Source organism: Oncorhynchus nerka, linkage group LG4 (assembly GCF_034236695.1).
Source record: "Oncorhynchus nerka isolate Pitt River linkage group LG4, Oner_Uvic_2.0, whole genome shotgun sequence".
NCBI lineage: Eukaryota > Metazoa > Chordata > Actinopteri > Salmoniformes > Salmonidae > Oncorhynchus > Oncorhynchus nerka.
The window spans coordinates 14,032,088-14,057,686 of record NC_088399.1 but is presented as its reverse complement, the minus strand read 5'-3'; the positions used below and the strand labels follow the sequence as shown (position 1 = coordinate 14,057,686).

General features: G+C 41.3%; 1 protein-coding gene and 1 pseudogene across 2 annotated transcripts; both read right to left on the bottom strand.

Moving 5' to 3' along the window:
* Window positions 1-4,264: 4,264 nt before the first annotated feature.
* Window positions 4,265-10,823, bottom strand: LOC115117141 (polymeric immunoglobulin receptor-like; annotated as a pseudogene).
* A 665-nt stretch (window positions 10,824-11,488) lies between these two features.
* On the bottom strand, window positions 11,489-24,833 carry LOC115128845 (polymeric immunoglobulin receptor-like). 2 transcript variants are annotated; one of them, XM_029658971.1, is made up of 10 exons: window positions 24,723-24,833; window positions 18,303-18,602; window positions 18,053-18,084; window positions 17,746-17,908; window positions 17,369-17,480; window positions 16,972-17,066; window positions 16,713-16,753; window positions 15,434-15,520; window positions 12,011-12,059; window positions 11,489-11,792 (listed from the first exon to the last, which is right to left on the bottom strand). In XM_029658971.1, the coding sequence occupies exons 1-10, from the start codon at window positions 24,775-24,777 to the stop codon at window positions 11,764-11,766; spliced, it is 963 nt and encodes a 320-aa protein (XP_029514831.1). In that variant the 5' UTR covers window positions 24,778-24,833; the 3' UTR covers window positions 11,489-11,763. The 2 variants fall into 2 exon arrangements, with proteins under 2 accessions (XP_029514831.1, XP_029514830.1); XM_029658970.1 differs by having other exon boundaries at window positions 17,746-18,084.
* Window positions 24,834-25,599: the final 766 nt, after the last annotated feature.

Here is a 25,599-nt window from a genome sequence, read left to right as displayed (position 1 = left end):
ACCACTAGGTTTCCTGCTGCCTATCCTCTCCGATCTATCACGACTAAATCGGTGTTAAAAGCTTTGACTCAGTTTCTCTCATTGTTTGGAATCCCTAAGGTCATTCAGAGTGATCAAGGATCTAATTTTACCTCTAATCTGTTTGGTCAGGTTATTCAACAGCTCCATATTAAACACAATTTGTCTAGCGCCTATCACGCGCAAAGTCAAGGAGCACTGGAACGTTTCCATCAAACACTAAAGTCTTTGTTGAGAGCTTATTGTACTGAGATGGATAAGGATTGGGAGGAGGGGTTGCCTTGGTTACTGTTAGCTGCTAGGGAAGTTTCACAGGAGAGCACAGGTTTCAGTCCAAATGACCTTGTGTTTGGACATAGGGTGCGTGGACTTTTATCTGTTCTCCAGGATAACTGGAAGTCTCCCGAGCCTCCTCAGTCCCTGTTATCGTATGTGTGTGATTTCCGGCGACGGCTGTATGCCGCTGGTGAAATGGCTAAAGAGAAGTTATCATCTTCACAGGAGAGGATGAAGGGCATATTTGATCGCCGAACTGAGCCTCGTCACTTTAGTCCAGGTGACCAGGTTCTTGCTCTGCTGCCAATTGTTGGTTCTCCTTTTCAAGCCAAGTTTCAAGGTCCATATACAGTGGTGCGCCAGTGCACTGAGCAAAATTATCTAGTTGCCACTCCAGAACGGAGGAAAGCACACCAGCTGTGCCATGTAAATCTGTTAAAACCCTATTATGCACGTTCCTCTGAGACTGAACAGTGGGATTCTACAGAGGACGGTAAACCTGTTCTTTTGGCTGATACCGTTGTTTCCTTGGGTTCTTGTCGTGCTAGATCTGTGCATGAGGAGGAAGATGTTCCTGGTCCTGACGATTGTATATTGCAGGGTAGATTGAAAAATTCAGAAACACTGGATATTTTAGACAGTCTTCTCACTCACCTACCTGTTGATGGGCGGAAAGAGATAGTTGGTCTGATTCAGAGATTTCCAGGTTTGTTTTCTGATACACCTACACGTACAAACTTAATAGAACATGATATTGACATTGGAGGTGCTGACCCCATTCGTCAGCGCTTCTATAGAGTTTCTTCAGAGAAACTACGTTGTCTGGATGCTGAGGTCAAGTACATGCTGGAGAGTAAGATAGCAGAGCCTTCTTTCTCTAGTTGGGCTTCTCCCTGTATCTTGGTCAGTAAACCGGATGGAACAAACCGTTTTTGTACGGACTACCGTAAGGTAAACAGTGTCACAAAGCCAGATTCATTTCCTCTTCCTCGGATGGAGGACTGTGTTGATCAAGTCGGTGCAGCTAAGTTTGTGAGCAAATTTGACCTGTTAAAAGGCTATTGGCAGGTGCCACTGACGAGTAGGGCACGTGAAATCTCTGCCTTTATTACACCCTTTGGTCTGTACTCGTATTCAGTTATGAGTTTCGGTCTGCGCAATGCACCTGCCACTTTTCAGCGACTTATGAACAGGGTTGTCGCCGGTCTGACCGGGTGCGCTGTTTATTTGAACAATGTAGTGATCTATGCAGATACTTGGGAAGAACATCTGTCCCGTATTCAAGCCTTGTTCGAACGTCTGGCTGCGGGTCGCCTCACAATCAATCTGGCAAAATGTGAGTTTGCTCAGGCGACCGTTACATACCTTGGAAAAATGGTTGGGCAGGGTGAAGTGCGTCCTGTTCGGGCTAAAGTGGTGGCTATTGATGCTTTTCCACCACCAACTACTAAAAAGGAACTGATGCGTTTCTTGGGCATGATTGGTTATTACCGTAGTTTTTGTAATAACTTCTCTACTGTGGTCGCTCCCTTGACAGATATGCTGAAAGCTAAGGCTGTTTATGTTTGGTCTACTCGTTGTCAACACGCTTTTGAAGAGGCAAAGAGGTTGCTTACCTCAACTCCAGTGCTGGCTGCTCCTCGCATGGATTTGTCATTTACCTTGCAGGTGGATGCTAGTCATGTGGGGGCAGGTGCAGTTTTGCTGCAAGCAGATGTGTCTGGGATTGAGAGGCCTGTTAGTTTTTTTCCCAAAAAGTTTAACGATTATCAGTTAAACTATTCGGTTATTGAAAAGGAAGCGCTAGCATTAATTTGGGCACTACAACACTTCGAAGTGTATGTCGGGTCGGGGGTAGTACCTATTGTGGTCTACACCGACCATAACCCCCTCACTTTTTTGAGGTCCATGATGTGTCCAAACCAGAGGATAATGCGATGGTGTTTATTTTTACAATCATTCCATCTCGATGTGAGGCACATCCGGGGGACTGAAAACGTGATTGCTGATTTACATTTACATTTAAGTCATTTAGCAGACGCTCTTATCCAGAGCGACTTACAAATTGGGTCAGTGCGCTCTCTCGTGCGCCCTGTTCCTAATGTTTACGTGACTGACCATTGTTTCGTATTGTCATGTTCTCTCTGTCCTGTCTGCTCCCTCCTGGTCTTGTTTTCTTCTTTCCTCTTAAATGTTGCTTCCTGTGCGAAGGTCGCTGAGGTCTGGGGAGGAGGTTGGCTGGGGCAAATTGTAAGTGTGAACACGTAAACCCTCATCAATTTGTGGCGCAGAAGCTGTGTCAATTTGGAACTTAGAGGCTGGTATTTTGTTCCGGGGTCCTTGTTGGTCCCCGGTTTTATGGGGGATGTGACGACCCTCCCACTCTGTCTGCCGTATTCTCTCTGTTATTTCCTTATTAGGATGCTGGTGGGCGGAGTTGGGAGGGTCGTCAGCTACATGGGAAACACCTGGGCCCGGTGTCTCCCAGGATAAATACACCACTTCCCCATTCATGGAGGAGACTCTCTCCATGCAGACACCCTCTGTAGATTGTGTTGTGGTTCTTGGTGGCCGTTTGTTTGTTTGTTTGCTTTGGCACCTTTCATCACCCTGCATTATCACATTCATGCATGCAAAACACTCACTTACACTACTGATTACTGATTACACACACCATTGTCTATTATACTTAGTTGCTTTAGGTAATAAATACATATTTTGCTACTCATTATCTCCACGTTGTCTCCCTTTGTTACGGGCTTTGAGCCGGTTCGTGACATACCAGTGGTATGCGGTCTGCTATACCACGACTGTCAACAAATCAACATTCAAGGCTCAAACCACCCCGTGTATATTTAACAGTAGGACACCAGCTATCACCACCACCAACATGCCCAGAGGAATCAGTAGGACTTTTAGATCTATGGAACAGACAGTGAAAGTGTCACGTCCTGACCATAGAAAGTGTTTATTTTCTATGGTAGAGTAGGTCAGGGTGTGACTGGGGGGTTGTTCTAGTTTATATTTTCTATGTGGGGTTCTAGGTTAATTTTCTATGTTGGTGATTTTCCACCTGTGGGTTATGGGATATTGTTTGTATTTAGTTGCCTGTTAGCACTGCATTGTCGTCATGGTTCATTTATTCTTTATTTGTTTAGTCTTAGCTTAAGTTTCACTTTATTAATTAAAATGATGTGGAACTCAACATACACTGCGCCTTGGTCTGACCATCATTATTACGAACATCGTGACAGAAAGTCTGTATAATGTAAAATGAATTCTCTGAAAACATCACAGATACATTTATTTGTTTGTGCTGCTATGACGAAATGGAAACATTTGTTCAGCTCTTCACATCTTTTATGTGTGAAACTTGACAATAGAATAGAATGCTGCTACTTCAGCAAACCACAGAGATATGAGGAAGTGGTAAATGTCTCTATAAGTGTCTTGGCCTATACACGGTGTGAAAACATATAAGGAGGGTGATTTTGTTCCCTAAACTGTAGTGAGAAAACCAGAAAATGTTACCTTCATATTTGTATTGTCTTCCAGTTGGAACAGTAAGTGTTAAATACAGCTGAATGAGTGATAATTACCTCATGGCGACCTTCTCCTTGCCCCCCTCAGGTCCTTGGACTGTGTTGTCAGTCTGAACAGGCTCAGCAGTTGGAGAGAAAGAGGATTGTTCAGTGGTTGGAGCTTGGGTTACTGTGAGGTGAAAACAACAATGGTATTATGACTGGTGTAACAACACATTGTGGCTAAGCTAAGACCTTGTCCAGCTTATTTAATTTACCCAATGTGTGAATTTTGACTTTTTATTTTGTTGAGTTCAAACCAATGGTAGGACCACTAATTATTCCCAAAAGCTTTTAATAAGGTTACAGTCCAATTTGTTTTAGATGATAAACCAGCAAGACTGGATAAAACCAACTTAATACTTCATTTTACAGTATCTGATTGTTCTCTACTCACTGGTCATAGTGGTGGTACTTTGTGTGGTGGTTTGTTGTCTGACAGTGATGTGAACAGGCATTGTAAGGTCTCCCACTCCACACCTGTACCAGCCAGTGTTCTCCATCTTCAGTCCACTCATAGTCACCATTAAGACATTTCTTCTGGTGACACCAGTGGTCTGCTGTAGGGTCACTAATGTTCCATCTGGAGTCCCAGAAATTGTCCACACACAGGAGACACTGCCAATCCTACACCAGTTCATATTTCCAGTGTTACTATAGTAACAATTTACAATGACACTCCCCCCTTCATCTCCAGTCACTTCCTGTTGGTCCACATAGAGTTCTGGAGTACCTGAACACAGATGAATCTGAGCTTTTAGATTGACAATAAATTAACATTTTTAAAAACATACTGATGAGCTAGTTATTAAGAAGCTGAGATTTAAAGTGGGCTTCATTTACAGAAATAGATTATGCCTCTCCCTAAACAGCAGGAAGCAGATTCTACAGTCAACCTTCCTGCTAGTTCTTGACTATGGTGACACCATTTACCAGAATGCAGCAGCTACTACTCTTCAACCTTTGGATGCCGTCTACCTTCGCTCCCTTCGCTTTGTCACAGGTGACAGTTTAAATATGCATCACCACATCCTGTATCAAAAGGTTAGCTGGTCCTCATTAAGGTCCTGTAGATCACTTCACTACTCCCATTTTGTTTACAAATATCTACTACACAAGGGTCCAACCTACCTCACTTCACTGTTAAAATGTTCTAATATGAGAAACCATTTACACAGATGGTTAACTCTCAAGGTTCCACTAGTACGCACCAATCTAGGTAAATCCGCCTTCAGTTTTAGTGCCTTTAATTTTGGGAATATCCTGCAGAGCTCCCTACAACTTGACTCGGGTGCCTCTAGGGCAGTTTAGGACTTTAATGTTGTAAATGAGACCCTGGTCTCAATGGGTTCCCATGAATAAATAAAAGTAAAAATTATATTTAAAAACTAACATCCAAGGAAGGTCCTGAGTGATCAAGTGTTTTTTTGGAACAACTGACCACAAATATCATAATGATGATATGATGGATAGAGAACAGAAAGTAGACATATACCAACATTCCTCATGTCAACTTGAACAATAATAGTGATACCAGTAAATGTAACCAGAACATCAGTCATGTAATCATATGGAAGAGTTGCAGAGATCTTACCTGGAATGACAGATAGGTGGAACAATCGTGTCCTGACATCTGGTCCACCATTTATCTCCACAGCACACCAGTAACATCCAGAGTCCTCTGTCCCCAGATCAGTCATGGTCACAGTGATGGTTAGCTGGTTGATGTCATCAGAGATGGAGGCCTTATCTTAGTAGAGTCTGTGCGTATAACAGGGGAGCAACTATGTACGCAGCCACTGCCAGCTAGCCACTAGCCAGCTAGCCTACTTCAGCAGTACTGTATCATTTTTAATCATTTTAGTCAATAAGATTCTTGCTACGTAAGCTCAACTTTCTGAACATTTGAGACGTGTAGTCCACTTGTCATTCCAATCTCCTTTGCATTAGCGTAGCCTCTTCTGTAGCCTGTCAACTATGTGTCTGTCTATCCCTGTTCTCTCCTCTCTGCACAGACCATACAAACGCTCCACACCGCGTGGCCGCGGCCACCCTAATCTGGTGGTCCCAGCGCGCACGACCCACGTGGAGTTCCAGGTCTCCGGTAGCCTCTGGAACTGCCGATCTGCGGCCAACAAGGCAGAGTTCATCTCAGCCTATGCCTCCCTCCAGTCCCTCGACTTCTTGGCACTGACGGAAACATGGATCACCACAGATAACACTGCTACTCCTACTGCTCTCTCTTCGTCCGCCCACGTGTTCTCGCACACCCCGAGAGCTTCTGGTCAGCGGGGTGGTGGCACCGGGATCCTCATCTCTCCCAAGTGGTCATTCTCTCTTTCTCCCCTTACCCATCTGTCTATCGCCTCCTTTGAATTCCATGCTGTCACAGTTACCAGCCCTTTCAAGCTTAACATCCTTATCATTTATCGCCCTCCAGGTTCCCTCGGAGAGTTCATCAATGAGCTTGATGCCTTGATAAGCTCCTTTCCTGAGGACGGCTCACCTCTCACAGTTCTGGGAGACTTTAACCTCCCCACGTCTACCTTTGACTCATTCCTCTCTGCCTCCTTCTTTCCACTCCTCTCCTCTTTTGACCTCTCCCTCTCACCTTCCCCCTACTCACAAGGCAGGCAATACGCTCGACCTCATCTTTACTAGATGCTGTTCTTCCACTAACCTCATTGCAACTCCCCTCCAAGTCTCCGACCACTACCTTGTATCCTTTTCCCTCTCGCTCTCATCCAACACTTCCCACACTGCCCCTACTCGGATGGTATCGCGCCGTCCCAACCTTCGCTCTCTCTCCCCCGCTACTCTCTCCTCTTCCATCCTATCATCTCTTCCCTCTGCTCAAACCTTCTCCAACCTATCTCCTGATTCTGCCTCCTCAACCCTCCTCTCCTCCCTTTCTGCATCCTTTGACTCTCTATGTCCCCTATCCTCCAGGCCGGCTCGGTCCTCCCCTCCCGCTCCGTGGCTCGACGACTCATTGCGAGCTCACAGAACAGGGCTCCGGGCAGCCGAGCGGAAATGGAGGAAAACTCGCCTCCCTGCGGACCTGGCATCCTTTCACTCCCTCCTCTCTACATTTTCCTCTTCTGTCGCTGCTGCTAAAGCCACTTTCTACCACTCTAAATTCCAAGCATCTGCCTCTAACCCTAGGAAGCTCTTTGCCACCTTCTCCTCCCTCCTGAATCCCCCTCCCCCTCCTCCCTCTCTGCAGATGACTTCGTCAACCATTTTGAAAAAGAAGGTCGACGACATCCGATCCTCGTTTGCTAAGTCAAACGACACCGCTGGTTCTGCTCACATTGCCCTACCCTGTGCTCTGACCTCTTTCTCCCCTCTCTCTCCAGATGAAATCTCGCGTCTTGTGACGGCCGGCCGCCCAACAACCTGCCCGCTTGACCCTATCCCTCCTCTCTTCTCCAGACCATTTCCGGAGACCTTCTCCCTTACCTCACCTCGCTCATCAACTCATCCCTGACCGCTGGCTACGTCCCTTCCGTCTTCAAGAGAGCGAGAGTTGCACCCCTTCTGAAAAAACCTACACTCGATCCCTCCGATGTCAACAACTACAGACCAGTATCCCTTCTTTCTTTTCTCTCCAAAACCCTTGAACGTGCCGTCCTTGGCCAGCTCTCCCGCTATCTCTCTCAGAATGACCTTCTTGATCCAAATCAGTCAGGTTTCAAGACTAGTCATTCAACTGAGACTGCTCTTCTCTGTATCACGGAGGCGCTCCGCACTGCTAAAGCTAACTCTCTCTCCTCTGCTCTCATCCTTCTAGACCTATCGGCTGCCTTCGATACTGTGAACCATCAGATCCTCCTCTCCACCCTCTCCGAGTTGGGCATCTCCGGCGCGGCCCACGCTTGGGAAGGTTGAACACCAGACGGGCTGCGGCGTTCTGGATGAGTTGTAGGGGACTCTCCCTTCTGTAATAAGCAGCCAATGAGGTATTTTTTCCTTTATTCATGTGTTTAATCTGAACCCGTTATAACGCCGGTTAAACTGTTATGTATGTAAGCACTTCAGAGTTATACCAAGCTAATAAGTCACTCCTAAGATAATGTTGTAAGAGTGTGCTTAACTGTATTTTTAATTTACTTTATAGTTCTCACTGAAGGGGATAATTCTCACTGAAACTACTGAATAAAGCCGCCAGTTAAAATCATGGAACGGTTGTGCTCGTGGTTACTGAAGGGAGCTACAAGACCATTATTCGTTTCGAATTCACCAACTCAAAGACGCTTGCCCGCTCCATCATAACTCCGTAAGTTTTCCCTCCCTGTGTAGATCAAACGTCCTGCCTGTAAATCCTGGGTATGCCCACATCATTAATGAATGATGTGTGGAAAACTGTTTAGCCATAGTTAAAGGCCTTTCATAAAGAGCCTGTCATGATTGCATGTCCCTTATGTTTAACACGTATTGCTTGTTACAGAATACTACTGTTGTACATTTAATATCCCCTAGCAGATTTCGTTGCCTTTGCACAAATTCTGTCATGTTACTGTGGTCTTTTTAAAAGTCAATAAAAATGTGTGTAAAGTGGCCATGTTTGTTTCACTGTATATTTGTTTAAGCCCTCCTAGAAACACATAATTTCATCCCACAGCATTAATTAATAAGCTGTGTAGAAGCTGTTTAGCCATAAGTAAAGGCCTTTCATAAAGCGGCTGTCATGATAAACCTGAATCTGAAAGTACCTTTAGGATCTTTTCTTTGGGGTTCTAATCTCCCGTGTGTACATGCACTGAAAATCCTTAGGCTGGAGCCATCTGGAAGCTCTGTGCCTGTACATATAAAGAGAACTCAATAGGAAACTAGGCTGAGAAACATTATTTAGATGGCTGTTTAATTGTTGTTTAAAGCCTGAAATGGACACAATGCCCAAGGGACCTTGTTTCTAACACACACACACAACCACACACATTCCTTGTTTCTCACACACACCCACACACACACATATTCAGGTCTTAAAAAATGGCTTGTTCTGGACATTTATAATGCTGAGGCCCCAGCGCTATCTATAGCCCCAGACATTCCTGCTTCATAGATAACAACCATAAGGGAGATAAAACTGGGGGGTGGAGGGGGGCATGGGCCCCAAAAGTTCAAACACCCTCTAACACATGACCACACGAACAGGGGGGGCGGGTGGGGGCACATATTCTGTACAGGTCATCAGGACATAAGGTCAGCAATCAATCAAATTTGACACGCGCCGCATCCTATTACTCTCTGTGGTCAACTACAACCAGACTGAACCACACACAGGAAGTTGTTCTCAAATAGCTATTTATTTAGCTGAGAGTTCACTAGGGCTTGAAAGACTTTGTCTAGGATAGGTAGCTTCGAAATAGGCAATAGTTATTCACATCTGAAGGGTCTCCACCCTTTAGCAGGGGCTGAACACACGCTAATTTCCAAATTATGTGTATTGAATTGTTAGTTGACATTTATTATGCTATATCATGAACAGTTAAACATATATGGTGTTTACAAGCACACACAACTCATACACATTGTATTTGGTCAGACACACAACTTCCTAAGAATATCTTAATAGATTGTAAAGTTTATTTACAAAGCATGCATTTTTTTAACATATAAAGCAGACAGAATATTACAATAAGATCAACTATGAAACTAATCATATGGTGGCTACAAATTAGGTCAAAGACATATAGGTCAAATGAACCACAGATGAACAGTTTCTTATTTTGTGTTTTATCCTTGAAAAAGCAGGTGCAAGAAGTAAATCTGTCCCTTGGTCTCACCAGTGAGACCTGTCTGGTTTCTACTAATTTTGTATTTCACCACAGAGTCAGTTTGCCATGAACTTCACAAAATCAATAATGGTGCATAGGATGAAGAGCACTGCTTTACCAATGTTTGGCAGGTAGAAGAATGTTCTCTCCCATCTGGAGAAGAATTAAAACATTTAGAACATGTTCCTCTGTAAATTGGTGCAATACAATTACATTTTTTTAAAGGGAATTGTAAAGGGAATTCTTTCTATATTTAGAGGAATTGTATATTTAACAGTTTGCTTCAGCGGTGATGATTTTGACCACTCAAGGTATTTAGTGAGTGTGTATCATTGAAGGTGGTAGTGTAGGCATCTTCCGTGTGACTAGGACACCAACTATCACCTCCACCAACCTGCCCAGAGGAATCAATAGGACTGTTAGATCTTTGTAACGGACAGTGAAAGACTGTTTATTGTAAAATATTATCCATAACACATCTAAGATAAAGATTTTTTATGATCCTTTTTGTGCTGCTATGACTAAATGGAAAGATTTGTTCAACTCTTTACGCCTTTTATGTGTGAAACTTGGCCATTCGATAATATGGCCATGATGCTCCATAATATGTTCTTAGGGGCGTGGGCCTGGATTACATCTAGCTTTTTTAAAGATGTCTGAGCTGCTGATCCATATGCTATACTTCCATAACAGCGCTATATATATATATACTTTTCAACACCATTCTATCTGCCCCCCACTCCATTCCTGACAAGCAACAAATCACATTCAATATTTTCTTTCCTTTGACAACTACTCTGTTAACGTCTTAAGGCTAGGGGGCAGTATTCGGAAGTTCGGATGACAGACGTGCCCACCCATGCTCCACCTATGTCATTCGAGTGACAAACCAGACCCCCTGGAACCTATACCCCGCCCACCCTCTCCAGATTCCTTCCATTCAACTTCAAGTATATTTCATCCCCAACCTTCCCTCTAGAAAAAAACACAGTCTGTGTTTTCTCAATTGAAAACTTGATGCCCCACCTGAGGGACCACTACTCTACTTCACTAATCGCTTCTTGAACTCTTCTGGCTGTATGGGTAATATTTCTCCCTCTCTTCCACAGCACTTCATCATCCGCAAACAATGACCTCCCAATATCGGGTCTCACCTGAGAGAATACATCATCAATTATAATAATCTAGGCAATCCAAGATGTTTTGATTGTCTTGTCCCGTCCCTTGTATATATTGTTTCTTTCTTCGTATATATTTTTAATCTAATTTTTCCATCTACGGAATGAACATACTCTCCTGCAACCCGCCTCACCTAATGTGGTATGGATCTGCTATTTTTTTATACTATACTTAACCCCCTTCAAGCTAGCCAGCTACTAGCTAGTAGTCAGTTAACGGTGATAGCCAACTAGCATTGGCTATCACCGTTAATTGGGACATCTGCCAGCTTCAGCCCGGTCATCTCCTGCCAGCCTGCACAGCGCGATAGATAGATAGATCTATCAAGAATTTCTGGGCTTCAATGACCTCTTTGCCAATTGCACACCCAATTTTTCAGTTTTTGATTTGTTAAAAAAGTTAAATATCCAATAAATGTCGTTCCACTTCATGATTGTGTCCCACTTGTTGTTGATTCTTCACAAAAAAATATACAGTTTTATATCTTTATGTTTGAAGCCTGAAATGTGGCAAAAGGTCGCAAAGTTCAAGGGGGCCAAATACTTTCGCAAGGCACTGTAAAGGTGAAATAAAAATACAATAAAAAAATAGAAACTATTACATTTTATGGACTTGTTCAAGCCTACTTTTAACATACCAATACGAACTTCAATCCATTTTGCATTCAGCGACAGCTATTTATTTTGTACATTTAATATACACATTTGATCATGATCAGTTACAAGGGAAAAGGGCATCGAAAAGGGCTAATCAATACGAGCACAGTAGACTGTCTTCAGTAGATTATGGACACAAGGAGACAGGTGGGTTAGGAGGTGTGGGCAGTAGCATATTGGAGGCAGATGGATGGTCATGACTCATGTTGTGACACAGGAGGGGGAATGGTCTGTCTTTCCAGGATAAGGGCTCTTTAGGACCAAGATCTTCACTCAGTCAGTCACTGCTGTGTTCCTGCCCTCTGGACAGAAAGTAGTTTGTTGCACAATACAGGCATGTTATAGAAATAATGATAACAATGTAGTCAGCTTCTGTTTGATGAGGATAAAAACAAGTGTGTTACTAAAGAGTGATGTATTGTACACATACAGTAGTAATGTATGGTCTTGTCTGTTTGTTTCTTTGTTAAGAGATTAGCATCATCTGTGTAGGTAAATGAGAAGATAAATCAACACTGACCTGTGGGGTGTAGGACTAGTGAGCTGTAGACCACATCATATGGTTGTCCCTAGAAGAGAGGGACACAGGCAGAGAGGTGAAGGACAATGTGATGGAGTGTAGGCTACAGCTTGGAAACACTAACCATTTGTTGCAGAATAACTGAAATGGGGATGAGATACATTAAGACATTAACACTCAGTTTACAGCATAACACATTTTCAGTGTCTAAAACCTATACACCAATGATTGACAAAGCATGGACCACAAAACCCTTTACAAGTCATCTCAATTTCTCCTAAACAAAATAAATAACCATAGACTTTCCCAAAAACCCCACCTGTGGCCCTGTCCTCAGAGAGGCTGAAGAAATGGTTCCTTCATTTAAATACCTCAGAATTACATTAGACCACAAGCTCACCTTTGATCAACACACCACTGAAATAACACAGACGTCCGTCTGTCATCAGGCATCAGATCAACCTGTCTGTCAAACCCAAACTCCTTCTTCTAGTCTACCAGTGCATCATCACCACTGCTCATCTACTGATGTATCTACTACCACAACATGCTCACCGTCTCACACCACAATAAACTATTAAGGATCCACGACACGGCATCTAAACTGCTTGGACTCTACACTCCAAAACGGTTCCTTAATGAAGGAGCTATCCAGAGTAAAGCCCACCACATGATCTCCAGACCACCAACTCCACCACTGCTTTGATCTTCTCCCATCAGGTCAGAGATATCAGACGATTAAATATCTCACTGCAGGCTTCAGGAGGAGTTTCATCCCAGGGACCATCACAATTATAAACAGTTCCATGTATCTTCCTCCTATGGGCAGGTGGGTGGTGCTATTTATGTCAGACTGTTTGTTTCCTGATGTTCCCCTTATGGGACAATAAACCTGATATGTGACTTCATCTATAACCACACCGGTCTGCCACATAGCTGACAGTACAAGACAGAAACAATTTAATCTCAACTGAAGAAAAATATAAATGCAACATTTAAAGTGTTGGTCCCATGTTTCATGAGCTAATATAGAAGATCCCAGAAATGTTTCTTACCAACAAAAAGTTGAGCACCTTGTGCTGGGAATAATAAAAGGTCACCCTAAAATGTACAGTTGTGTCACAACACAATGCCACAGATGTCTCATTTTGAGGGAGCATGCAATTGGCATACTGACTGCAGGAATTTCCACCAAATCAAATCCAATTTTATTTGTCACATACACACGGTTAGCAGATGTTAATGCGAGTGTAGCGAAATGCTTGTGCTTCTAGTTCCGACAATGCAGTAATAACCAACAAGTAACCTAGCTAACAATTCCAAAACTACTACCTTATAGACACAAGTGTAAGGGGATAAAGAATATGTACATAAAGATATATGAGTGAGTGATGGTAGAGCGGCATAGGCAAGCAAGATACAGTAGATGGTATTGAGTGCAGTATATACATATGAGATGAGTATGTAAACAAAGTGGTATAGCTAGTGGCTAGTGATACATGTATTACATAAAGATGCAGTAGATGATAGAGTACAGTATATACATATGAGATGAATAATGTAGGGTATGTAAACATTATATTAGGTGGCATTGTTTAAAGTGGCTAGTGATATATTTTACATCATTTCCCATCAATTCCCATTATTAAAGTGGCTGGAGTTGAGTCAGTGTGTTGGCAGCAGCCACTCAATGTTAGTGATGGCAGTCTGATGGCCTTGAGAGAGAAGCTGTTTTTCAGTCTCTCGGTCCCAGCTTTGATGCACCTGTACTGACCTCGCCTTCTGGATGATAGCGGGGTGAACAGGCAGTGGCTCGGGTGGTTGTTGTCCTTGATGATCTTTATGGCCTTCCTGTGACATCGGGTGGTGTAGGTGTCCTGGAGGGCAGGTAGTTTGCCCCCGGTGATGCGTTGTGCAGACCTCACTACCCTCTGGAGAGCCTTACGGTTGTGGGCGGAGCAGTTGCCGTACCAGGCGGTGATACAGCCCGGCAGGATGCTCTCGATTGTGCATCTGTAGAAGTTTGTGAGTGCTTTTGGTGACGAGCCTAATTTCTTCAGCCTCCTGAGGTTGAAGAGGCGCTGCTGCGCCTTCTTCACGATGCTGTCTGTGTGGGTGGACTAATTCAGTTTGTCTGTGATGTGTATGCAGAGGAACTTAAAACTTACTACCCTCTCCACTACCAGAGCTCTTGCCATATACTTGAATGTTCATTTCTCTACTATAAGCCGCGTCCAATTACGTTTGAAATAATTTGGCAGGACGTTCAACCGGCCTCACAACCGCTGACCATGTGCATGGCGGCGTGCGATTTGCTGATGTCAAAGTTGTGAACAGAGTGCCCCATGGTGGCGGTGGGTTTATGGTACGGGCAGGCATACGCTACGGACATCGAACGCAATTGCATTTTATCGATGGCAATTTGAATGTACAGAGATATGGCGCGATCCTGAGTCCCATTGTCATGCCATTCATCCGTCACCTCATGTTTCAGCATGTTAATGCACAACCCCATGTCGCAAGTATCTGTACACATTTCCTAGTGGCTAAAAATGTCCTAGATTTTCCATGGCCTGTATATACTGAGACATGTCACGCATTGAGCTAGTTTGGGATGCTGTACAACAGAGAGTTCTATTTCCCACCAATATTAAGTTACTTGTGGGACATCGTTCCACAATCAACAGTCTGATCAACTCTGTGAAGGAGATGTAGTGCTGCAAGAGGAAAAGGGTGGTCACACCAGATACTGACTGGTTCTGATCCACACCCCTACCTTTTTTTTTTTTTTTACGTATCTCTGAATTCCCAGTCATGTGAAATCTATAGATTAGGCTCAATTAATTTATTTAAATTGACTGATTTCCTTATATGAACTGTAAAATAAGGCATTTATAATCTTGTTCAGTTTATTAACATCAAATCAAAGTTTATTGGTCACGTGCGCCGAATACAACAGGTGCAGACCTTAGTGAAATGCTGAATACAACAGGTGCAGACCTTAGTGAAATGCTTACAGGCTATAACCAACACTGCAATTTATAGGTTAAAAAAAATAGGTATTAGGTGAATAGATAAGTAAAGAAATAAAACAGTAAATAGACAGTGAAAAATAACAGTAACGAGGCTATATAAAAGGCACCAGTTAGTTGTTCTAATTGAGGTAGTATGTACATGTAGATATGGTTAAAGTGACTGTGCAGATATGATAAACAGAGTAACAGCAGCGTAAAAGAGGGGTTTGGGGGGGGCACACAAACACAATACAGATAGTCCGGGTAGCCATTTGATTACCTGTTCAGGAGTCTTATGGCTTGGGGGTGAAAGCTTTTGAGAAGCCTTTTGGTCCGAGACTTGGTGCTCTGGTACCGCTTGCCATGCGGAGGTAGAGAGAACAGTCTATGATCAGAATTGCAGCCTTACCTTGGTCTGTAGATTTAGCTGGTTCCTCCTCTTGGGAACAACAGTGCTGTATGTCACATCACCATCATCATCGGCATGAAATGGGTCCTGACAGTTGATGGTAAAAACAAAGGGGGTTGATGATAAAAACGTATCAGTCTACATGTATGAGATAGCTTTGTACATTTACATAATCCACAATATAAAGCATGTATTTGTTTTAACAACATTGAGATATGACCTTTCTTACTCTCAAACAGCACTGTGTCAGTCAGGTCAAATAGGAACAGCACAGTATCAGTCAGGTCAAATAGGAACAGCACAGTATCAGTCAGGTCAAATAGGAACAGCACAGTATCAGTCAGGTCAAATAGGAACAGCACAGTATCAGTCAGGTCAAATAGGAACAGCACAGTATCAGTCAGGTCAAATAGGAACAGCACAGTATCAGTCAGGTCAAATAGGAACGGCACAGTATCAGTCAGGTCAAATAGGAACGGCACAGTATCAGTCAGGTCAAATATGAACGGCACAGTATCAGTCAGGTCAAATAGGAACGGCACAGTATCAGTCAGGTCAAATAGGAACGGCACAGTATCAGTCAGGTCAAATAGGAACGGCACAGTATCAGTCAGGTCAAATAGGAACGGCACAGTATCAGTCAGGTCAAATAGGAACGGCACAGTATCAGTCAGGTCAAATAGGAACGGCACAGTATCAGTCAGGTCAAATAGGAACGGCACAGTATCAGTCAGGTCAAATAGGAACAGCACAGTATCAGTCAGGTCAAATAGGAACAGCACAGTATCAGTCAGGTCAAATAGGAACAGCACAGTATCAGTCAGGTCAAATAGGAACAGCACAGTATCAGTCAGGTCAAATAGGAACAGCACAGTATCAGTCAGGTCAAATAGGAACAGCAGAGTATCAGTCAGGTCAAATAGGAACAGCACAGTGAAGCAACTTAGGCCTACTGTGTCTGCAAAGCCAAACAGGAAATCACATCACCTTAACTGCTGCTCGCTACAGATCAGATTATTAGCTCAACACTGTAATCTACTTTGCGAAACTCAAATCACACCGTCTCTACAGTTCTTGGTATTTTTGACTGTAAATATAGAGTTAACGGTTATAGACTGTACAGTTAAAATGGACATGAAGCTATAGCTGAAGAACTAATTTGTGATTTAAGTCCATCTGATGTTCATGTCCTGTCCATGGCCATGTCCTGCATTTTTCACAGACAGTGGGTTACCCACAAGGCCTTGAGACCGATGTGAGGAACATGAGTGTAGCCTACCACTGAGGTGTTTGTTGTCTGGTCCATGGCCTTATTGTCCTCTGGAATAAAGAAAGATGCAGTATTAGAGACCTGAGATACACTAGAACAATACTGAATAAATTCACCATAGAAGAGTTATACTTTTTAGTCTCCTCATATGTCAAGATTCATTGTTTATAACATAGGGTAACAGTTGTCAAGGAAAATATTTGTCTCCTGAAATCTCCAAAATCAAACATGACTTTTTCATTACAGTTATTATAGAATTAATACTTACTATACTTTCTCCACATCTTCCATGTGACTAGAACACCAGATATCACCACCACCAACATTCCCAGAGGAATCAGTAGGACATTTAGATCTATGGAACTGATAGTGATACTGTGTTTATTGTACAGTCCATAAAACAGATTTTTTAAATATATATTTCTCATGCTATGACAAAATGGAAACATTTGTTCAGCTCTTCACACTTGGCCATACAAGAATAGAAGGCTGCTACTTATACAAACCACAGAGGTATGAGGAAGTGGTATATGCCTATAACAGTCTTGGCCTTATGTGCCCTAAATTCTAGTGTGAAAAACAGAACATGTTAACTTTCTGCATATTTCTATTGTCATCCATTTGGAAGAGTAAGTGTGAAATACAGCTGTCTGAGTGATAATTACCTCATGGTGTCCTTCTCCTTGCCCCCCTCAGGTCCTTGGACTGTGTTGTCAGTCTGAACAGGCTCAGCAGTTGGAGAGAAAGAGGATTGTTCAGTGGTTGGAGCTTGGGTTGCTGTGAGGTAAAAACAACAATGTCATTATGACTGGTGTACCAGAGAGACACAGGGTAGACTGAACTGTAACAAGACAGTGGCTAAGCTATGACCTTGTCCAGCTTATTTAATTTACCCCAATATGTGGATTTTAACTTAGTATTAGCACCAATAAGTACATAGAAAAGTTTTCAATCAGGTTGCAATCTAATTTGTTTCAGATGACAAGCCAGGATAAACCAAGTTAATACTTAATTCTACAGTATCTGATTGTTCTCTACTCACTGGTCATAGTGGTGGTACTTTGCGTGGTGGTTTGTTGTCTGACAGTGATGTGAACAGGCATCATAAGGTCTCCCACTCCACACCTGTACCAGCCAGTGTTCTCCATCTTCAGTCCACTCATAGTCACCGTTAAGACATTTCCTCTGGTGGCATCAGTGGTCTGCTGTAGGGTCACTGATGTTTCACTTATAGTCCCAGAATTACCATCCATACAGGAGACACTGCCACCAATCCTGCACCACTTAATATTTACAGTGACACTATAGTAACAATTTACAATGACACTCCCTCCTTCAACTCCAGTCACCTCCTGTTGGTCCACATAGAGTTCTGGAGTACCTGAACACAGAGGTACAGACACCAAAGAAGGTCCTGAGTGAGCAAGTGTTTTTTTGTAACAACTGACCACAAATATCATAATGATGATATGATGGTTAAAGAACAGAAAGTAGACATACCAACATTCCTCATGTCAACTTGAACAATAATAATGATACCAGTAAATGAAACCAGAACACCAGTCATGTAATCATATGGAAGAGTTGCAGAGATCTTACCTGGAATGACAGATAGTTGGAATCTTTTTATAATGACATCTATTCCACCATTGATCTCCACAACACATCGGTAACGTCCAGAATCCTCTGTCGTCAGATCAGTCATGGTAACAGTGAAGGTTTGCTTGTTGATGTAATGAGAGATTGAGGCCTTATTTATGCTCTTAGAATGTACATCAGGGGAGCATCTATGCAAATAATCTACTTTACACAAGTATTTCACATGTGTTTTGTATCTCAGATTATAGGGACATGGGATGGTGATGGAGCCTCCTGTCTTCACAGACACACGATAAGCACCTGGAGACAACAGAAAACACCTTAGATTGGAATTCAAGCAAATTCTCACAGCATGAAAATGATATGTAATCTAGAACACACATAATACAGGAAGTGTTATTGATAAGACAAGCTACTGCTCCTGTCTTCAGAGTTTCAGCATGTGTCCAGTCCCAGTACCTGACCTCAACACTTCATAGAAACATGGTACGTTTTGGTGGTTGTTGGCCTATCCAAAAATAACTTTGTTGTGCAGCTTTTTCCCGTTACTTTCACATTCTAGACCAGTTGAAGTTGGTGTCACGTCCGTTACAGCGATGAGACCAAGGTGAGAATACATCTTTAATGATATGACGAAACTTAAACTTACAAAACCACGGTGAAGCTATATAATAATAGTGCTGACACAGGGAACTAAACATAGACAATCACCCACGAAATTCTCAAGGAATATAGCTGTCTAAATATGGTTCCCAATCGGAGACAACGATAAACAGCTGCCTCTAATTGAGAACCAATCTAGATAACCATAGACATACAAAACACCTAGACTAGTCAACAACCCCATAAACAAACAAAAACCCTAGAAAGGGCTAAAACACAACAAACCACCCCTTGTCGCACCCTGACCAAACCAAAATAATAAAGAAAACAAAGATAACTAAGGTCAGGGCATGACAGTTGGATGTTTACATACACTTAGGTTGGAGTCATTAAAACTTGTTTTTCATTGACTCCACAAATTTCTTGTTAACAAACTATAGTTTTGGCAAGTCGGGTAGGACATCTACTTTGTGCATGACACAATTAATTTTAACAACAATTGTTTACAGGCAGATTATTTCACTTATAATTCACTGTATCACAGTTTCAGTAGGTCAGAAGTTAACATACACTAAGTTGACTGTGCCTTTAAACAGCTTGGAAAATTACAGAAAATTATGCCATGGCTTTAGAAGCTTCTGATAGGTTAATTGACATCATTTGAGTCAATTGGAGGTGGACCTGTGGATGTATTTCAAGGTCTACCTTCACAGTGCCTCTTTGCTTGACATCATGGGAAAATCAAAAGAAATCAGCCAAGACCTCAGAAAAAAAATTGGAGACCTCCACAAGTCTTGTTCATCATTGGGAGCAATTTCCAAACGCCTGAAGGTGCCACGTTCATCTGTACTAACAATAGTACGCAAGTATAAACACCGTGGAGACAGCAGTCATACCGCTCAGGAAGGAGACGGGTTCTGTCTCCTAGAGATGAACGTACTTTGGTGCGAAAAGTGCAAATCCATCCCAGAACAACAGCAAAGAACCTTGTCAAGATGCTTGAGGAAATAGATGCAAAAGTATCTATATCCACAGTAAAACGAGTCCTATATCAACATAACTTGAAAGGCCGCTCAGCAAGGAAGAAGCCACTGTTTCAAAACCGCCATAAAAAAGCCAGACTAGGGTTTGCAACTGCACATGGGGACAAAGATCGTAGTTTTTGGAGAAATGTCCTCTGGTCTGATGAAACAAAATAGAATTGTTTGGACATAATGACCATCGTTATGTTTGGAGCAAAAAGTGGGAGGCTTGCAAGCTGAAGAGCACCATCCCAACCGTGAAGCACTGGGTGACAGCATCATGTTGTGGGGGTGCTTTGCTGGAGAGGGACTGGTGTACTAAACAAAATAGATGGCATGCGGTAGGAAAATTATGTGGATATATTGAAGTAACATCTCAAGACACCAGTCAGGAAGTTAAAACGTGGTTGCAAATGGGTCTTCCAAATGGACAATGACCCTAAGCATACATCCAAAGTTGTGGCAAAATGGCTTAAGGACAACAAAGACAAATTATTGGAGTGGCCATCACACAGCCCTGACCTCAATCCTATAGAAAATTTGTGGGCAGAATTCATGTGCGAGCAAGGAGGCCTACAAACCTGACTCAGTTACACCAGTTCTGTCAGGAGGAATGGGCCAAAACGTTTGACCCAAGTTAAACAATTTAAAAGCAATGCTACCAAATGCTAATTGAGTGTATATACACTTCTGACCCACTGGGAATGTGATGAAATAAATACAATATTAAATAAATCATTCTCTCTGCTATTATTCTGACATTTCACATTCTTAAAACAAAGTGGTGATCCTAACTGACCTAAGACAGGGAATTTTTACGAGGATAAAATGTCAAGAATTGTGAAAAACTGAGTTTAAATGTATTTGGCTACGGTCTATGTAAACTTCGACTTCAACTGTATATATAGTGTTTTCAGTAAGAACTATTATAGATTATGGGCTTCTAATTCCACCCCTCAGCTGCTCTCAGTCCATCCCACCTATCGGGTAGGCCGTCATTGTAAATAAGAATTTGTTCTTAACTGTCTTTCCTAGATAAATAAAGGTTACATTTAATAATTAATCATTAAAATCTCTGTAAATCACCCTCTGATTTTTTATATGTGCCATATATATTTCAACTGTGCTCTGATGTTTCACATACATTCTATACCTGTTTAATCACTTAGTGTCTACAGATCGTAAATTAATGATGAATATTTTAACTAAGAGTATTATTATATTGTTGATTGATTGACTACGGCCTTCCAAATCTCCCAACAGTGCTACCTGTAGAGTCAGTTTCAGGTAACTGTTATGATTTTTCAGCCACTCCTGAACGTGTGACCATAAAAAAGCTACATAGGGGCAACACCAGAATAAGTGACATAATGATTCTCTTCGCAGCAAAATCTGCAGAGCTGAGATGGTTGCATGTGCCATTAACATAACATTTTGTTGGTGGAAATAATTGTATATAATTGTAATTTTAAAAAATGTAATCAAGCATTGTTTTGTGTATCAGTTCATAAACCGTGTTCTATGGAATCAGAATCCCCAACTTCTCCCCCTTCCACTTGCCTCTTCCATTTTCGTGGTATTATTGCAATCAGCTGGTTGTAATTTTGGATAGAGCCAACTTTTCCATATATTTTTGTTAGCTGCACTTGTGACATAACTCTACCTTTCTTATTCATAATATCATTAATAAAGATAAATAAAACATTGTGTTCCATCAATAATGTTAATATTATTTTTTGGGCCATGTTTGACGTTAACCATAATATTTGTCTTTCCTGGAGGATGAAACTGGAATTGCAGCAAGCTTTGTTTGGCTTGTTTTAGAAAGGGTGATATTTTGAAAATTCAATTTTCAATTAACTGATAAGGAGAGTTTTTAATCTGGATAAAGGGGAAAAATACATTTTTGAACAAGGGGTGAGGCAATCTTATTAATCTACTTGATAACAAGTTCGGCATTAAGTACACCTTTTGTATGACTGATGCTTTTAGTGAGAAGTTTAATGCTTTAACATTTAATAATTTTAGCTCCCCCAAACTGATATTAATTATAAAAATAAGCCATTTAAAATTTGTATGGCTTGCCATTCCAAATACAGTGAAATGTTTTTTGCTCATATAATTTGAAAAACAAATCATTCAGCATAGGCAGGTCCGTAAACTGGGATACGACTAAATAATGAATAAGGGTGATTGTTCCACAAATACAGGTTTTAACCTGTCCATGCTAGCAAGATCTTGTCTATTTTTTGTAACTTCATATTGAAATTTGTTTTAGAGAGTTAATTTATTTCTTTAGGGATATGAATACTGAGTACCTCAACTTCAAGTCAGACAATGTTATTGGTAAATTACACGGTAATGTAAAAGCACTATTTTTGGGGAATCCAATGCTGAATTATCATTGTAGTCATTGTATCATTGTAAAAATGGCTATATTCTCTATGAGGCTGTGCAGGGATCCAGAATGCAGATTGAAGAGGAAACATGAGTCATCAGCGTACAATGACATCTTTGTTTTTAAGCCCTGGATTACTAGCCCCTCTATATTCTTGTTGGATCTGATTTTAATAGCTAACATTTTGATGGCCATAATAAATAGATACACCAGCAGTGGACAACCTTGTTTTAGTCCTCTTGACAGCTTAATACTTTTTGAGAAGTAGCCATTATTTATTATTTTACACCTAAGGTTACTATACATAACTCTAACCCATTGTATAACATATTCTCCAACATTTAAATAGTCCTGGCATGTTAATATAAATTCTAGTCATACTCTATTAAACGCTTCCTATATTTTGTGTTATATTGTTTCGGGTACTGTTCTTATACAATCTCCAATGTATCGTCAATGTAAAAAACCTGTCTGATCAGATTGAATAATATCCAACAACACCTTTTTAATTCAATGTGCCATGGATTTTGGATAACAACACTGAAGTGTAAAGGCCTCCAGTTTTTTAGGTGGACTGGACTGTTTTAATAAACTGTTATTATTTAATGTCATCACCCCTGGTGAGTTTCTTTTCCTATGCCAGAAATATATTTCACCGTCAGAAGTTGTGCCTTTCCAAATCATGTCTAATCAATTGAACTGGTCACTGGTGGGCCCCAATCAAGTTGTAGTAACATCAAGGATGATCAATGGAAACAGAATGTACCTGAGCTCAATTTCCAGTCTCATAGCGAACGGTCTGAATACTTATGTACTTATGTATTTTTAACACATTTGCAACATTTTCTAAGTACCTGTTTTTGCTTCGTCATTATGGGATATTGTGTGAGGATTGATGAGGGAAAAAATGAATTGAATCCATTTTAGAACAAGGCTGTAACATTTAACGCAGTGTTAACCAGCCAGCCGTGCGTTAGCAGAGTTAACAGAACCCGTTGACACACCCAACCCAAATTGCCGGTGTGTATCGGAACAATAATATTTCGTTTGCATGTTTGAGAATGAGATTTATTGTTTACATGGTGTTAAAAAGATAGTGATACCAATTGTTATAGGATCACATAGTCCCACTCAGTAGAGAACCTAGACAGGTTATTAACCCTCTTCCTCTTAAATTCTATTCGTTACGATTCACATCGGCCAAAAGGATAGCACAGTAAAACAGCCAATTTCGAGTCTCACAGCAAACGGTCTGAATATCATCTCTCCACTATTTCATGGGGAAATTTCTCATTAATAGAGAACGGTGTGTTCTTCAGCTCCCTACCCAGTTGTAGCAAGGCAATCTTAATTTTGAAGTGAGTTAGCCTATTAATTTTGTATTGGGTTAGCCAAGCTAATATCTGACAGTAGGACGGTGCCTTCCCTCCCCTCTGCCACCCAAACTGTGAGCCCTTTGAAAATAATTTGTGTCCACCTGTTCATCCTTCATCTTGAGATTGTTTAATGAAAACCTTGACTTATTTCTCAGTTGCCTAATCGTTTTTATCCTCATTTATTGTCACTATTACTATATTAGTCTTCATACTTCTACACTTCAGATTAAGTAATAATTTTTAAAATTGTGTTATTAACATACCATTGCTTCTCCGTAGTGCAGTGTTCCGCAACTGGTGGCCTACGAGCCAAATTTGACCCGCAGTTGATTTTATTTTGCCGCCCAATTTTTTCTGAACAAAATGTATTTAGAGACTGTAAAGAGACCAGCAAATCAGCTCAAAGTGTTTTTAATTTTGGATATCTGTTCAATAGTATTACCATGCATAATAGAGATATATATGATTGTACACACATGTAAGCAAGGTTTGAAGTAATTATGTTTTAGTTATCTGTTTCGGCATCTTGCGGTCAATTTGCAGTCTATAAATGATTTGTAATTATGTTCCGGCCCCCTGACCATCCACTCAAGAAAAGATCAGCCCGCAGCTGGATCTAGTTGATGATCCTTGCCGTAGTGGCTTTTAGGGAGTCCACGATGGTTTTCAATAACTTATTTTCAGCTCCTATTTCTTCCATCATTTTATGCTGTAAATCCATTATTGCTGTAATCCATTGTTATACCTGTTAAACCTCTTCTTCCATTGTTACATTTGGAAGCTTAGATGGTGGCTTCCCTTCAGTTTCACTCAAGGAATGTTCTGCTCTTGTTCGCTTCGATGTGTTGATCAAAGTGTTGACCAATAAATAGTTGAAGGTTCTCTACATTATCCAGAATGTTTGTTTTCAAGTTATCAGATAATTCTCAATTTTACGATTAATTCATGGGACAAGCTATATGTATCTACCACGCTGCCACTTGCCACATAATTTCCCCCCTAAAGAACTTGTTACCCTTACCTGAGAGTCTGGAGAAGATGAGGAATATGATCGAGAGGGAGAGATGAGAAGCCATTTCTGGCTCTGTGTCTCCATATGTTATATGGTACCAATGTACAGTGTGCGTGTCAAGGACCAAGGAACCAAAGAGAATGACTGAACTTCCTAATAGTTATAGCTGTCTTTAACTCTCTTCCTGCTTCTGTTTGAGTGTCTATGCCCCCCTCAGTGGCATAGAAACACTATTACACTCTATCAACTAGTTGTAACATAAGGCTCTAAGGCTCAACAATTGATATTTGTATTTTATTAGCACATTTGTACATCAAATAAAATCACTTATAGTGTTAATAAAGATGGATGACCCAGCAGCCTATTTAGTTGGTGTTGAGCAGCAACAATTGAGATGGAGTCAGAGGTTCAGGTGCAAAAAATGTATAATTTATTTAAAAGTGCAGGTGATCTTTTTGGTATATGAATAAACTACGAACTCACTTTGTTGTAGACTCTTCACTGTAACAGAGAAGGTACTCTCGTTGATGCCATGAGAGATTGAGGCCTTATCAGTGCTCTTGGGATGGTCAGTGCCCACTACATAAGAGCACATATCCTGGTAATATCCTTAACACAAGTATTTCACGTTTTTCATGTTAACGTTTTTTATGTAATCCTGATGATAGGGACATCAAATCAAATTTGATTTGTAACATGCCCAAATACAACAGGTTTAGACGATGCTTACTTATGAGCCCCTAACCAACGATGCAGTACAAGAAATAGATTTAAGAGAATATTTACTAAATAAACTAAAGTAAAAACTAACCTAAAAAGTAACACATTAAAATTACAATAACGAGGCTATATACAGGCGGTACCGATACCGAGTCAATGTGCGGGG